Source organism: Capsella rubella, unplaced genomic scaffold, assembly GCF_000375325.1.
Source record: "Capsella rubella cultivar Monte Gargano unplaced genomic scaffold, Caprub1_0 scaffold_1, whole genome shotgun sequence".
Taxonomy (NCBI): Eukaryota; Viridiplantae; Streptophyta; class Magnoliopsida; order Brassicales; family Brassicaceae; genus Capsella; species Capsella rubella.
The window spans coordinates 14,882,938-14,899,536 of record NW_006238923.1 but is presented as its reverse complement, the minus strand read 5'-3'; the positions used below and the strand labels follow the sequence as shown (position 1 = coordinate 14,899,536).

General features: G+C 33.1%; 3 protein-coding genes across 3 annotated transcripts; all 3 read right to left on the bottom strand.

Annotated features, from left to right (window-relative positions):
* Positions 1 to 5,767: 5,767 nt before the first annotated feature.
* On the bottom strand, positions 5,768 to 8,836 carry LOC17900081 (DNA ligase 1). The gene is made up of 6 exons (XM_006307459.2): positions 8,570 to 8,836; positions 8,290 to 8,375; positions 6,817 to 7,644; positions 6,496 to 6,720; positions 6,284 to 6,411; positions 5,768 to 6,203 (listed from the first exon to the last, which is right to left on the bottom strand). The coding sequence occupies exons 1-6, from the start codon at positions 8,570 to 8,572 to the stop codon at positions 6,142 to 6,144; spliced, it is 1,332 nt and encodes a 443-aa protein (XP_006307521.1). The 5' UTR covers positions 8,573 to 8,836; the 3' UTR covers positions 5,768 to 6,141.
* A 706-nt stretch (positions 8,837 to 9,542) lies between these two features.
* LOC111832411 lies at positions 9,543 to 10,916 on the bottom strand. Its single transcript, XM_023788722.1, has one exon. It carries the CDS (start codon positions 10,914 to 10,916, stop codon positions 9,543 to 9,545), a length of 1,374 nt encoding a protein of 457 aa, XP_023644490.1.
* A 3,543-nt stretch (positions 10,917 to 14,459) lies between these two features.
* On the bottom strand, positions 14,460 to 15,290 carry LOC111828664. Its single transcript, XM_023777156.1, has 3 exons — positions 15,235 to 15,290; positions 15,000 to 15,091; positions 14,460 to 14,854 (listed from the first exon to the last, which is right to left on the bottom strand). The coding sequence occupies exons 1-3, from the start codon at positions 15,235 to 15,237 to the stop codon at positions 14,587 to 14,589; spliced, it is 363 nt and encodes a 120-aa protein (XP_023632924.1). The 5' UTR covers positions 15,238 to 15,290; the 3' UTR covers positions 14,460 to 14,586.
* Between the last annotated feature and the right edge of the window lie 1,309 nt (positions 15,291 to 16,599).

The following is a 16,599-nucleotide window of genomic DNA, read 5'->3' as shown; positions in this document are numbered from 1 at the left end:
ACGATATATTTAAATCCCCTAATGTAATTTAGATGAGAAAAGCGTCATTACCAACCGGAAATTGATTTATGGAAATTTTGTTTAATATCAAACATTTTCTTTCATTACCTTATAAAAACATTTACAGCCATGGATCATCCCCAACAAGATCATATCTCCTTCATTGGCTTTGAAGAGCAAAGTTCAATGATAGTGAGTTCTTAACTTTCCTTTGATATCAATGAATATAGTTATGCTCCCACTATCAGTGAAAATTAGTCTCCAAAGACATTGAAGGAGTTATGAGCTTATTGATGATGATGATTGTATGGATGTATGTTTAATTAGTAAAGGGATCCATATATCTTATATACTAGTTATGATCATGTCCCGCTTCCGATGTGGGATATTGTTATCTTTAATATGTTTGTCCTATATATCTATATATATTTAATATATTTTAAGGTATGAAGATAAATGCTTTTATATTGGGGGATTGAGTGCATGCATTAAATACCGCAACATGATGAAAATTTCCGAAAAAAATATTGCTAGTGCTCATTTACTCTATACGCGTCTTAGTGGGCTGTCAGAGTGAGCTAACAATTATGTCTTTCTAGAGAAAATCATAAATACTATAATTTTTGAATATAAAAATAAAGAAAGAAAAAATGATTAAATTTAGTAAAACATAAGGAAAATATGAACAAAAAGAAAATAAAAAAGTAATATTTTGAAGGGCGATATTGACCTTTATACATAGAAAACTTAAAAATTAAGAATATACCTATACTTTTTATAACATATTATAAATTAGATAATTATCTATTGAGTTAATATGATAACAAAATATATATATATATATATATATATATATATATATATATATATTTATATTTATAATATTATAAATATATTGTGTTAAATCATATTATATCACAGTAAATTTATAATTTAAATGATACATTTATATTTATCGTGTTAACTTTATTATATTATATGTACAAAATAAAAAGTTTAAATATAAGAAAATATTTATATAGATAAGTATTTAATTAATATGTTAACTATTATACTATCATGATAACATATTATTTCATTCTTTGTGGTAACTAATATATTAGCAATAATTTAATTGGGCCTAGATTTCTTAAGGGTCAGAATAAAAGAAGTCCATCAAAATTTGGTGGTGGTGGGGGGGGGGGGACAGTTTTAAGATTGAATTTAATTAAGATACAATATTTCTTATTAAAAATTAAAGATGAATTTCCAATATATCGTTCTAATCATTATCTCAAATTTCTATCAATCTCTCATACATTTTTCCCCACTCTCTCAATCTTATTAATGGCCCGTGTCAATATCTCGTCTGAAATCAATTCACAAATTGTTGTTCTTCTTCTAATTGATGCCTGCTAAGGTTGCTTATGACATTGTCTCTACCGACGTTGTCATCAACTCATATTTTAGTGAAGAAGAAGAAGAAGTAGTAGAAGTAAAAGTAGAAGAAGAGCCCTTTTGGGTAATCATCATTGATGATTTCATCCCAACAATGGCATCATGGCTGTCTATTTTTTTTCTAAAAAGGAAGAACAAGGCTCCGTTTTCTTGGTCCAAGGTATGTGCTTTTTTTATACTTTCTACCATTTACAAAAACGGATTAGCGGCTTTTTTGGTTAAAATTTTTGTTCATTATGCAGGTTAATTATTACAGACTCATTTGCTTATAATAATTTCCAGTTGAGTTTTGAGATTTTTCAATCGAATTCCAATTTTTCGGTTATATAAGATATTACTGAAAAAGTTATTGCTAGTGATTATTTACTCTAGACGCATCTTAGTGGGCTGACAGAGTGAGCTGGAAAGATTATGTCTTCCGAGGAAATTCATAAATACTATAATTTTTTTAATATAAAACTAAGGTAAGAAAAATGATTAAAATTAGCACAAGATAAGGAAACTATGAGCAAAAATAAAATAAAAAGGTAATATTTTGAAGGGCTGTATTAATCTTTATACATAGAAAACTTAAAAATTAAGAATTTACATATAGTTTTTATAACATATTATAAATTAGATAATTATCTATTGAGTTAATATGATAACGATATATATATCTAAATAATATTATAAATATACCTTGTTAAATCATGTTATATCCAGCGATTGTGACTGAAATTTGTTCGCTTAACTTTGTAAAATTGCTACTAAACTCTGCAGTTAATTTTTGAGGTCAACTTTTCAATGACGCCTATATGAAAGTAGGTTATTTGACATTAATACTATGTAATTTTTATATTTAAGGCCACAAATTTTTATTTTTAGGGTTAAAGCTTAAAAATACTCAAACCAGTTATTATTTTTAGTTCAAACATATATCGCATCAGGTTGTATTATTATTATTATTATTATTATTAGATAAAAATATACATATATGTGTATTTTTGTTAATGGTTATATTTTTCTTAAAAATTTCTTATTATGATTGTATAACCAGAAAAGTAGTAGATGAAATAATTAGATATTGGCATAAAGAATTGTTCACACAAAGAAATGCAAATGTAAAAGCGGAAAATCTGGCACGCAAAATTTGTACCATTCCGGAACTTGTTAAGTTTGTAAACAATTTTTCTTCCAATTGGCTTTTATGAGTCAATCTTATAGTTTTTGTTGGAAAAAAGATTGTTCACATACTTAAACAAAAGAGTTTCGTTGATATGATTTGGAGGAAATACAAAAAGAGTTAGTAATATAAAAACGAACATTTTCCGGTTATTGACTTTCAAAAGAGTTCAAGTTTTTCTTCATGTGAACGTCAAAAGTTTGGACTATAAAAAAATTGATATTAATCATCGTAGGATAAGAAGTTATATACAAATTCCAAGTGTTTTAGACTTAAGATATTGGGGTTATAGCAAGACGAACGAAGAAATTATTTCATATGGCAGACCAGGTGGGCATTGTGGTATTTGATGATTCATGAATTTTACATATTTATTGACCAAAAACTATGTCAATTTACAAAAGAAATTAAAGTTGTCTAGACTATTTTCATATTGTGAACCATTTCTTTTAGTATGGGCTAAGGCGTTAATAGACAATATATATGAAAACTTTTATGTGGGTAGATAAAATTGGTTGCACCATTTCCTACAGTTTGGGCTAAGGCCTCAATAATCAATCTATACACCATACTATCGATTCCAAGCCCATAAAGAATTTGAAGAATCCAAATTTGAAACGAAAGGCATTTGTATAAATTGTATCCTAGACTACTCCATATGTATATGTGATGATGTGCAAGTAAAACAGAGCTCATAAATAATCTCAAAAGATTACAAGTCTACAACAAAAGGAACTCTAAAGACAAAAACAATCTGAAATCAAACTTTAAATTGGGCCGAGTCCTCTAAGTTTTGGCCAAGAGTTAAATTAATTATGGACCGTCTTTTCTTTTTGTTTTCTTATCTTCTTCTCCGATCAATTTCTTCATCATATTATTCATACTCTTACGGTTTCTCTTCTAACCTCACTTGTACGAATCCTTGTTAGATCTAGGCTTTACAGTGGTTTCCTTCAATCTCTCTTTAACAGGATAATGACCTGATGGGCCTGAATCAACCAGGGCCCAATCCATTTTTTAATCAAAACACAAAACCTAAACCTAGTTCACGAACTCTTCTTCTTTGTCACTGTTCACGAACTCTTTCTTGATGCGAGGGTTATGATTAGGAGGAAGTACGGTATTAGAGTTCACAAGTCCCACATTACTTGGGATAAAGATCTTTTCGCAATATATATAGGATGTGGAAATCCTTCTCTTTTGAGTTAACTTTTGAGATTAGTTATGCCACATTACTAATATTGTAACAGAGCCAGTTTTTGGGATTAGTTAGGCCACATTACTAATATAGTATCGGAACCCATGGTAAGGCCCAACAAGCAAATCCCCACAAAAATGGTTTCCTACTTGTGGCCCATATAAGTGGCATGTCTTGTTCTCGTGTTTTCGAGATGTTGGATTTGGACAGTTTCCGTGTTGGACCATTTCTCACCCACATCTCGAGAGGGTCTATTAGAGTCCAAAAGTCCCTCATTACTTGGAATGAAGATCTTTGCGCAATATGCATAGGATGTGTCAATCTTTCTCCCTTGAGCTAGTTTTTGGGATTAGTTAGGCGACATTAATAATATACGGTGTGGTTAATTTCAGTGGTACTGTGTCGGAGAGTGTGGTGAGTGAGAAGGTGAAGAAGCTCACGAGTGATCTTGAGAAAGATAGGTTTAAGATCATTGGAGATTTCGTTCTTGCTAGGTATACCACCGTTCAACACCATCTTTATCTTTTCTACAACTCATTAATGATGATTTGAGTGAATATTTTTTCATAAAAGTTCAGAATTTTTTATTTTCTTTAGAGACACTGTCCATACAGGTTTCAAAATTTAATGAATTCAATCTTAATCATACAAATATGGTAAAGACGTTGGCTAGTCAAGATCGATATAATTCTTTAACAAAAATGCAGTTTGTTAGATTTCTATTCTGAATTTATTTGGGACATTGATTTGGTGAAGAGTATATATTTATAAATATATATTAGAATGCACAATAAAAAGGACTGCATAATTGTTTTTTAATTAAATTGTTACCATAAACACACGAAAAAGAACACTGGGTAAAACAACTTTTAGTAAAAATGATCAAAACTAAATGTTATTATTAACGGCCACAAACCATTTACTAAATCGGAAACATAGTTTAAAATCCTAATTTAAATTTATTACAAATTCAACCAAAATCTACTATGAGATCTCATTACCACCACCACATAATTCAATAGCTTATATAACATGTTTTTAATCTCACTTAGTTCACTAACTAACTAGTAGAACATTATATTATTAGTAAATTGACAAAGGTTAAAGAAACATTGCTCCTTCAGACTTAATTTACACCGTCTCCGTAAAAAAAATAAAAAAAATCATGAGGAGTAAAAAACAAATATTAATTCCAAAGAAACATAATAAATACATGGTTTAAAATCTGTGAAAACTAGTTATATTGATCGGTCATAACATGAAACTGATTAGTGCTAAAGAGACTCGTTGTAGTGAGTCTTGTATGCCTCTCTCTTGCTGCACTTAAGTATATAGCTTCCCACTGAACTAGCAGAGTCATAATGTGTGCTCATCGCTGAAGAGACCAAAATCTCTATGGACGAATCTATTCGTAGTAACATCTCCTCTATAACCTTTGTTGCACCCTTCTCCCGACAGCTGTAAATGGTATTGCTGATAAACTTCGCAACAACTCGTCGAAGATCTCTAAACCCTTTCTTATACTCATATTATTCTATTGCAATCTCTTATTCATATGGTTCTTCAATATAAGATCCAAAATTACCATGTCCAAACCGAACCGAACCAAACCCAATTCTAATTCACATTTTGAATTAAATCACCTCTCTCTTTCTCCCTCCCTCCTATATTCACCATTGTGATATAAGACTTGTGTAAGTCTGTTAAACGCATCTGCGCCAAAAGATTAATTGGTCTAGTGATTCAGTATAACAAAAGATTGATTGATGACTTGGATACGAAGAGAAGCCTCTAATTCATTTTTAGAGTGTTTTGCAGTTGAGAAGTTTCTCAAGTATAAGTAAGGTAGATGAGTGTCGAAGAGGATCATGCTTGATGTTGACCTATGTTGTGTGAGAGCTTCAGACAATTGATATCTTGTATTTGTAAGGTTAGTTCTTCGTTATCAAGTAACAGAGAGTTCACAATATCATAAACCTAACATTATAAAGACATTCAAATCTAAATGTGATATTCAACTCTCTCTCTCTACCAATATTCTTGTCCAAATTAGGACGATCTCAAACACTCATCTGACTAATTTGGTCGGACAAATCCACAAAAAAAGAGACAAAGATATGCTTTTAAGGATGCTAACTCGGGTAGATTCTATACAGAGTCTGGCTAACTATCAACAATTAAACAACCAAAACCAGCCACAAGTTAAACAAGAAACAAAAGTTACACAACTACCATATGCTCTCAAAAAAGTTCTAAGAGAATCTTGCAAGTCCTACTTAAGCTATCCATCTGTTTGTTAACCTTTCTCAAACTCGACTGTTAAAGGTAACGAGCCTAGTGACTAACGTCGAGAAGGCTGTCTTGGCTTGAAGACACCCCACAGGTAGTCCTTTGAGTTAAAAGCTGCAAACGATAATCACTTATTAGCTTTACTGATTCTTGCCAAGAAACTGTAATAGATAATAGAGTTCTCGATGACTTACACCAAGAGCCCACTGGTAACATGTAAGAGGTGAAAAGTAGAAGTTCTGCATCATCAAGCACGCATCTCAGCGCTAAATCATTCTTCCTCATTTCACCAACAAAGGAATAGAAAATCTTATCATCGTTACTGGAAACCAAAAACAAAAAACGGTTACAGTTTTACAACATATGCTGCATACGGAGAAATGAAGATATCAGTGTTCATGTATACCTTTCATTGGAAGGGAAGAAATAAAGAGCAATGCTTTCGTCTTTAGGTCCTCCACTCTTCAGAAAGGTTTTTGGCCATATTTCCATCCTGGGAAGGATTTTAGCAGAGAGGCGACCCCGTAATGAGCTTGCTGTATCATGGACCTTAGGGCAGGCTAAGCTTGATACATGAGCAACAATCCCATCAAAGCTACAGCTGTTTCCTCCTTCAACAGACATCAATCCCCTAGAAATTGAAAAAACAGATCGGAAATCAAGTAATGATGTCATCAACCCATATTGAGATGCAAAGTGATACCAATAAAGAGCCTTTCCTCTTTACCTCCATATAGGTATTTTGATTGGTTGCGCTCTATAATGCCCAGATGTCAACATCTCCGAAGTTTGAGGCATATTTGATTCAGCCTCTTTGCAAGAACTACTCCCATCAGCTAGCTGTCTATTTTCAGTACTTACCTTTCTTTTCTTGGTCGTACACGAATTATGATCTCGCACACTAGATGAATTTTCAGCCTCCGAGACAGATGGTCCATTTCCATCTAACCCAGTTAATTCATGAAGTTTTCTGCTACCTGAGCTTTCTTGTCTTTTCGATTCCATTGATTCTTTTATTGGTGAAGAAGACACCTCCTCAGGTTCAACATTGGTAGCATCATGGACTCCATGGTCCTGAACAGCTAAAACCAGTGGGTTTGGATTGCTGCTCATTGTGTTGTCCTTCTTCTCCTTCTTCTTCTTCTTTTTCTTCTTCTTCTTCTTCTCTTTCTCATTCGTCTTAGATATATTTAGAAGCTTATCAGTCTCATCAACGTCTTTCCGGTTAGAGCTACTGTCACTCCTTTTGCTGGTACCAGAGTTAGACTCCACTGTTTCTTTAATTGGTGGAGAAGACACCTCCATACTTTCAACATTGGTAGCATCTTGGAGCCCATGGTCCTCAGTTAAAACCTCCTGGATGTGATTGCTGCTCTTTCTCTTCCTCTTCTTCTTCTTCTTCTTCTTCTTGTTGTCACTCTTCTTCACGACTTGTGTAAGCTTAGCAGTCTGATCAACTTCTACGCTATCAGACTCACTTTCACTCCGATCACAATCCTCACATATCCAAGTGATGTATTCAGTGAAAGGAGTCGGCGTTATTCCTACACAATAACTGAAGGAACAAAACAGAAACAGGTAAAAACCACAACACATCAAACTTAAACAACAGAAGAAAGTACATGAAGCAAGTAACACAAATGAACCAAACCAATTCCAGTAAACGCATATACAGAACACAACACTATACAATCAGCCACAGGGTAAAATCAAGAACCAAACTTTCAATCAAGAACAACAGAAACAGGTAACAGTAACCACAAAACCTCAATTCAAAAACAGAAGAACGAACTCTAAGCAAATAACACGAACGAGCCAATCAGTCTCTCTGGTATAGGCATATACAGAACACAACACAATCCAAACAACAGGGTAAAATCAAGAACTAAACTTACCGGTGTATAGCCACAAAACCTCAAACTTCAAAAACAGAAGAATAAACTCGAAGCAAACAACACAAATGAGCCAAACAGTTTCTCTGCTATACGCAAATTCAAAACACAAACAACTCAATCAACCACAGGGTAAAATCAAGAACTAAACTCACCGGTGTATTGCCACAAAACCTCAAACTTCAAAAACAGAAGAAGAAACTCAAAGCAAACAACACAAACGAGCCAATCAGTTTCTCTGGTATAGAGCATAATCAAAACACAAACAACTCAATCAACCATAGGGTAAAGTCAAGAACCAAACTCACCGGTGTACAGCCTCAATCTTACAAGAGTCACAAAAGACTAATGCTTCTTCAAAACCAATGTCGCCACAAGTTTGACAAACAGGCGCCTGCAACAAACGGGATAAAAAATATAACTTTTTAAAACCAAAAATGAAATCTTTTCCAAACTTGAATCAAGAGCTAAGAGCTTCAGCGTGATATTTGCGAACACATCAATCGAAACGAGTAACAACCCACAAACCCAAACACCCAAAAACACAATCTCCATCGAAATTGAGAGAAGAAAGAGTGATAAAGTTACCATCTTTACAGAGAATTTTCAGAATCAGATCCTTTGGATGATGATGATGCTTAGCAATAGCAACAGTGGAGTCGTAATAAAGAAGACGATTCGGAGCAAACGAGGCTTAGGGTTTGGGAGAATTTGATTAGGGTTTAAAGTAGTCGCCTTAACCTTCAAATCTCAGTGATTAAGTTCGGAGCTTTTTAGTCTCCAGCCACAAAATCGCTCTCACCTCACAATATGCATGTCCCGGTGAAAGTTTGAAACTTTTTAACATTTTCTCATTTTTTCGCTTTTATGTTTATCAGTGAGTGTAGGATTCAGTTAGTTTTATAATACACAAACCCTGAAAAGAGAGGAAAATAAACATTTGTCTAACCAAAGATTTGTAAAATGGTGTGACCAAAGATTTGTAAAATAGTGTGACCAAAGATGGTGTAATCAAAGATTTGTAAAGATGGTGTGACCAAAGAGGAGAGGAAATTAAAAGTTTTGTAAATTGGTGTGACTAGAGACTTGTTATCTCAATTCTCAAACAGTTATATTATTGTATTATTAATATATTGTACATTATCAGGAGTTCAAGGTTTGGGTTGACTTGTTAATTCGCAGGGTTTAGTGATCGTTGTTCGGTTTGGGTTGATTAATTAGAATTTAGGGTATAGATTTTTATTTAAAAAAGGATTAATTTCTGGTTTTGGTTGACATGTAATTATGGAGAGTTAAATAGAAAATATTGTTTCACGGTTAGGGTTGACTTTTTAGTACTTAAGGTATAGATTTCGATATAAAAAAGTTTCAAAGATCAGGTTTTGAGTTAACTTTTGAGTTCGCAGGGTTTAGTTAATGTTATTATTAAGGGGGTGAATTTGGTTTGTGAGTTATATGGAGTTTTAATGACTTTAGATGTTTGGTAGAATCTGTTGTTATTCAATCAAGATTTTACAAAACTCTTTTTTTTTTTTTTTGACATCAAAAACTCCATATTTTATTAAGCTGAATCAAAGAGGATGGCCTCGTGAGCCATCCAAACCGGAAAGTGTGAGCTTACATGGGAAAACAAAATATCTCGTGACCTCGCATTCTTTGCTAAAGAATCTGCACGGATATTCTTATTCCTAGAAATAAAAGAAATCGAGAAATGAAAGAATTTCGCTTTTGTAGTTGTGAAAATATCTAACTCCGTGGAAAAGGCTGGCCATTCCTCCGCTTGATCAATGAGTTTAATGAGTTCTGAGCAATCCGTTTCAAATTTAACTTCATGATGTCCATGTTGCAACAAAGTTTCCATGGCCCAAAGAAGTCCTTCAAACTCTGCATGAAGTGCAGAGAGGGATTGAGAAATACCTTTCTGTCCCAACAAAGGAGTGTGAGTCCCACTCACGAAGAAGCCTAGTCCCGCACTCTTCCCATTGCTGGACCAAGACGCATCAGATTGACATCGTATACCCGCGTATAGGTCTCGCGCCAAAACTCTAGCCTCAGATGCCTGCTCTCCATCCTCGTCCTGATCTAGTTCGTCCTCTATGGTTTGAGCGATTTTCCATGACATAGATTCTGCTACTGCCTTAGCTAACGTCTCCGGTGGTCGGATGTCCTTGTTATTGAAAACTTTCTCATTCCTAGCTTTCCAGATGAACCATAGGATCCATGGAAAGCATTCTACAAATTCTTCAGCAATTCCTTGCTCCTTTGTTCTCCATAAAAGGTGATCCATGTTGGCAAAAAGAGAGGTACTCGGGAAAGACCCCGGAATTGTAGGAATGTTACTGAGAGCCCATACCTGCAAGGCAGGAGGGCATTCAAACAGGAGATGATTTATCGATTCCTCTTCTGCACCACAACGCGGGCATGATCTATCTCGACCACAATGGCGATCTGTTAAGCGACTACAAGTTGCTATGCATCCCGATAAAGCTTGCCACATGAAGTGCTTTACTTTCCTAGCAGTTCGGGTCTTCCACACCTGATTTTGGAGCTTTGAGATGCTTGGTTCCAGCACTTCCCGACTCGCCAAAGCCTCTTTGGATGCCAACAAGTAACCCGACTTAACCGTGTAAAGGCCTGACTTGTTGTAAACCCATATAAAATCGTCTACCTGAAATTGTCTGCTTGGTCTTAAACCCGTAATCAAAGGAATATCTGCAGGATCAATTAGCTCTTGGAGCATGTCCCTCTTCCACTCCTTGGTATTAAAATCGATCAAATGGTTTACATACAAGTGCGGATCTCTGAAAACGCCATTATCTTTCGCTGGACGTGCCGGGATTGTCGGGATCCAATTATGAAACCATACTTTCGTACTAAAACCCGACTTAATGTTTTTCCGAAGTCCCTTTTGAAGAAGATCTTTACCTGCCAACATGCTTCGCCATACAAAGGATGGATTATATTTTGAACTTCGATTATGTTCTCATCACTAACAGCAAAATATATATATACCCAAAGTTCAAAACTCTTTTAAAGTTTGGTGTTATTAGATATTGATTTGTAAAGAGTCATTCAAAATGTTCATAAATATGGGGTTATTGGATATAGAGTTTTACAAAGTCATTAAAAGTTATGTGTTATTCAATTAAAACAAAAGAATCTCTGATTGTTAATGAATTAAAATTTTATGTTATTGGTTTATGATTTTAAACACTTTTCTTTACAAAATAAAGTCATGAAAAGTATCTTATAAATACATAGATTGTTTGAGAGACTTTACAAGACTTTAAAAAAACTAATCAACAAGATTATATAAAACTCTCAAACAATCCTTTAAAATCATACAATCTATGATTTTAGCATAGTCATCTAAATTTTTTATAAATAAGAATCCAATAACACCCCCTAAATATTTCTATTAGGTTTTTGTTGACATGTGTTAACCAATATTTACGGTCTTAGCAAATAATGAAAATATAAATCCATATAGCGTACGGGGATTGGTTTTAGTTATAAGATAGATAACATACTATATTAGTAGGTAAAATTAAAGTTCCAATATTGGCGTTCTTATCCGGTATTTTAAGTATAAGGTTTTGGGTTGAAAATTTTGAACTTTGGGTATATATATATTTTGCTGTTAGTGATGAGAACATAATCGAAGTAAACCGGTATCAATTAAGATAAGGATGAAACGATGATAATATCATTTGTTATCTTATTGTTGTTAGTGGTTTTAGGTAGATTATGTTAAATCTTCGATTCATGTCTATCTCCTATATTCTATAATTGCCCTTAACATGTATAAATAGTCATAACATCTTATGATGAAATATATGGAAAAAATGTTTAAAGTCTATTGTTCTTATAAGCTTTTGATTGGGACCTATCAGTTAGAATACTAACATACTTGGTAGATAGGTAAATAACTAAATATCATACATAGGCGTTCTTATACAGTATTTTAAATATGTGTTATCATGTTTCGAAATGGTTAATTCAGCTGTAATTTTGTTAAGTTAGTTCCTTAATCGTCTATTTAATGGGTAACGCTTTTGATATATATCTTACAAATGGTAAGGGACCAAGCTTCCTTTTTCATTAATTAATAAAAACACATTGGTTAACTAAACATTTTTCCGGTACTAAAAATTATTTAGTTAAACACAGAGTCAAATTTATCCCTAGTGGGAGCATTATAGATAATTAAACATTTACCGGGCAACAGATTAGTTAATATATACAAATAAAAATTTACGCCACCATCTCCGTGATTCCATCTTCCGTTACATTATTTATAACACATTGCTTGGTCTTCCCATCACCAAAAAACTAACGTTGTTCAGAGACTCGTAGATGTTGCTGGTCATGACGTTGTACCTCTCCCCAAAAAAGCGTGATCTGGTCCAGTGTTCAAATCCTATTCTAGTTAGGTAGTCAGCGCATGGTCCGCTCATAGCCCGTATTTCAGCAAAGAGCTAGTTGAAAATCGCTCAGCCTATATGCTCTAGCAGCACTGAAAACCAGACAGCTTAAGAGTTTTTATTTAAAGATAGCTAGTATGTTCTTTTTCAAGTGCACAACGCATGTGAAGCCATGAGATAAACCTACAAATGTGAATCGGGTTGAGTGTTAGTATAAGTTAATATACATGTTACCTTAAAAAGTTCCAAAACCAAAATTATAGTTATAAAAATATTTATGTAACTCTGGCTTTATATGAACATATGTCATGTTTTTTCCTCCATATTTGATTACTTATGCTCACTTTTTTTTTTACCTCAATAGTTTTTATCTCTTGTCTTATCAGTCTAGATAGCCTAGAGTGGAGTTTTGGATATCGCCCCATCTGATTCGGATTAGTAAAGTGCTATCAAGCTTTCCTCTGCACAATGAAGAATACCGAATAAGTTAGTTTATATCTATGTAAAACATATATTATCATGATATAATTTGAGTTATCTTACCCATAATATCATCTTCGTATGGGTCGGACAATAACGCGTCGGTCGGGAACGATACACTTGATGACTGAGATGTTGAGGTCCTGAATCGCTTGATGAAAGCGTCACCACGTTTTGCTGACTACCCTCCCCAACAGCCGTGCAAAGATTTAGGTTTAGGCTGCTGTTGTTTGCTGGGTCGTACTGGCCTGGACCCTTTTCCAAGGCCCTTTCTTTTCCTGTTGCAGCAACCGAACTCGCATGTTTATCAAGTAACAATTTCGTTATCACATTGTTTTAGACGGCTTGTGTCTAAAACACGTGTTCATAGTTTCCTTCTTCGTCTATTTTTGATTCGCCCCGTACTAACCTCACAACCATCGCCATTGGAGACCTGTAAAGGAAACGTAGAAGTAAAATGTTAGCGAACAGACACGAAAGTTATCGAAGCACCTTTTTTAATCGCCACTAAAGTTGAACAGCATTGAATACTCTATAACAAAGACAGTAAGTAGCAGATGATAGCCATAAATTCTTACAAGTTTTTTTTTTATTTCTCTGTGTCTTTATTCTTGCTCAAGTGAATCAAACCAAAAGGATGAGTAATGTTGTTAGTTGTTCAGAGAGATGTTGTTCAGGCAACTGACTTACTCATCTAATAAATAAGCAATTGAATAGGCTAGCTTCTATCGAATCCAAAATCATCATTATTTTTGCCCAAAATCTTATTCTCCCCAAGGTCGACCCAAGCCTGAAGAAGTCAGAGATTTGTGCAGAAAATCTATAGCCGCAGTAGGTACCTTATTTAGCAAATGCTAGGTTTTTATTTTTGTTAAATCGTGTTAGGGCTAGTAGAGTAACTTCGTTAGACTTGAGGAGAGAGATCTAATTTTTATGTTATCACTTCTTTTCTTTTAGTTTTCTGATCTTTTGAGTACATATGTTTAACTCGCCCTTTATTAACTCGTTTGATGAGTGCAAAAAAAACGTAACAACTTAGGATTAGAGGCGTTGCACCTAAAGATTGGTTACCATTTCGAGAAATATTTTACTCTTATCCATTAATATACAAACATCTCATCACTAAATTTTTTGTTTCATCATCAAATACGTGTAACTTATATTGTTCTTGAATCATTATACGTAGACATGTAAAATTATAAGAAAAAAAAACTATGGTAAATTACATAAGTTTAGCATCTTATAGTCTTGGCTTTGATTCGAGTACACGAATGATAGTCTCAAAGGCTGTATTTATCACCATGATTAAAAAACTTAAACAATCCGATTCAATATGGTATAACTCCATTATCCATAGCAAAGAGAACATATATATATATATATATATATATATATATATATATATATATATATACATATATATCTTTTGTAGAGTAATTAATCTTTGATCTAATTCATGTCTCTTTTTTTTGGTTTCATGAGACTTACCTCTATATAAATAATACAAGGAATAAGTATTTATTTTGTCGCAATTTTACAATTTTTCAAAATCTGTTTTTATTTTTTGCAACTTAAAAAGCAAACAAAAGTTATATCCAATAACATGAACACAAGTCTCTTAGATCACTTTTAACATTTCTTTAACTCATAAAGAAGACATGTTAATGGTTTCAATATGGTCCTCAACAGCTAAGGTTGATGTTATTCTTTCTTTCTTCTTATTCTGTAACTCTTATACCATAGATATCTTGTATTTGGAATATATTCAATTTCACTGCTATCAGAGTCGATGTCACCAATCTCATATTCGTCACATGAAGTATGATCAACTTCACTACGATCAGACTCGCTTTCATTCTCATCAGACTCGTTGTCACTCTCATCAGGGTCGTTGTCACTCCCATCACAGTCCTCACAGATCCAAGTTACACATTCGATACAAGGACTCGACTCTTTTACCATGCAATAGCTGATGAAAAACAAGAGAAAAATATTTCAAAAAGCACCAAGAACAAACCACAACACCAAAGGAGTCGTAAAAACATAAGAAAATGAAATATATGAGTCAATCATAAATCAATCAGCCGTGGGAAGAGATCAAGAACCAAACTCACCGGTGAATAATCGAATTCTTACAAGAGTCACAACGTATTAACATTTCTTCGCTGCTGGGGTCGCCGCAAACCTCACAAACATTAACTTGAGACTAAGGAAAAATAAAGAAAAAGAAAATTTCGAGTGAAGCAGATGGCTTAGGTGAGAACATTTTCATCATAATAAGGATGAACAATAGAATTACCAATCACCAAAACATAAAACATTATTGAGTTAGAAGAGTTAGAAGGGTACCATATTGTAACTTCGAAATCAGATTCTTGTCTTTGTGAAGTTTTGAGACCAATTCCTCAATGTTTTTGATGTTTAGTGAATAGAGAGATTCAATTGGTTTTATATGACATAACATAAGGAGAGGTAAGGAAATATATATTTTAAAGGTTGAAGATGATGTAACCAAAGATTTCTTATCACAATTACAAGATTTTCTTTTTAATAACTTTGACTAATTTGAATACACCAATCTTATCTTTTAGTCAATGTATTTCACTTTTATATTCAATAAAAATTTTAAAAGTTACCTATTAAAATTAAATTCAATATACATAAAAGGGAATGCTATAATATTGATGATAGAGTTTACCTAAAATTACAAGATTTTTTTATAAAAAAAGTCTTTTATTGATTTGAATACATCAATCTTATCTATCAGTTCAATGTATTTCACTTTTATATTTAGTCAAAATTTGAAAACTTTAATTAATAAAATTAAATTCTATATATAAAAAAACAAATGATATAATTGATTTTTGTGATATGTACAAAATTAACAAGGTAATAAAATCGATGAATCACACAAAAGGACTAAATAATAATATACTAGTTTATAATATGTGATAAGCCAAACATTTTTTTTTGTAGTGTATAATTTATTAAATAATTTTGTAACCAAAGTAGCAAGAATGATTAATAGTGAGAACGTAAATAAAATATACAGTAGAGATTAGAGACAACTAGACATATATACCAAAACAGCTTAAAAATAAAGAAGATGACAAATCTATAGATGCCGAAATCATGTCTTCTAGTCTTCACTTGGGGTTTGTGAATTTCTGAAATTAAAACAAACTGTCTGCATATACTCCGGTTTGATGGGGTTTTCAAATTTAAGCTTTGTAAATTGGAACCATCAAATATTGTCAAGACCACAAAAGACCAAATAACATATCAAAGATCCTGTTTGAGTGCTTGGACTTTCAAATTTAGCTTTAAACTTATCAAATGTCGTCAAAACCGAATAAGATAGAAACAAAAACTATTACTGTCTTGACTTATATATGTTCATGAACTTATTTTTATTTTCGGGTTGAAGTATTAAGACTATGTTATGCGTTTCTCGACCATAATCCCTTACGCCGATTCCACTGAATTTAAAATGCATGGATGGTTACATATGCTTTTTTTGTTTGAATGCATGTAAATGAATAAAAAGTTTCTTTTTACAATAAATACATCCTTGTATCAATTAAATTTCATAAAAAACTATAAAAAAACGTTTGGAAAGTAGGAGAGATTAGCTACGGGTAGCTAACCAAAGTTGTAATCCGTCACCAAACTTTGTTGTATTTTCTTGCATTGAGAGAAGCTTATTACGGACCA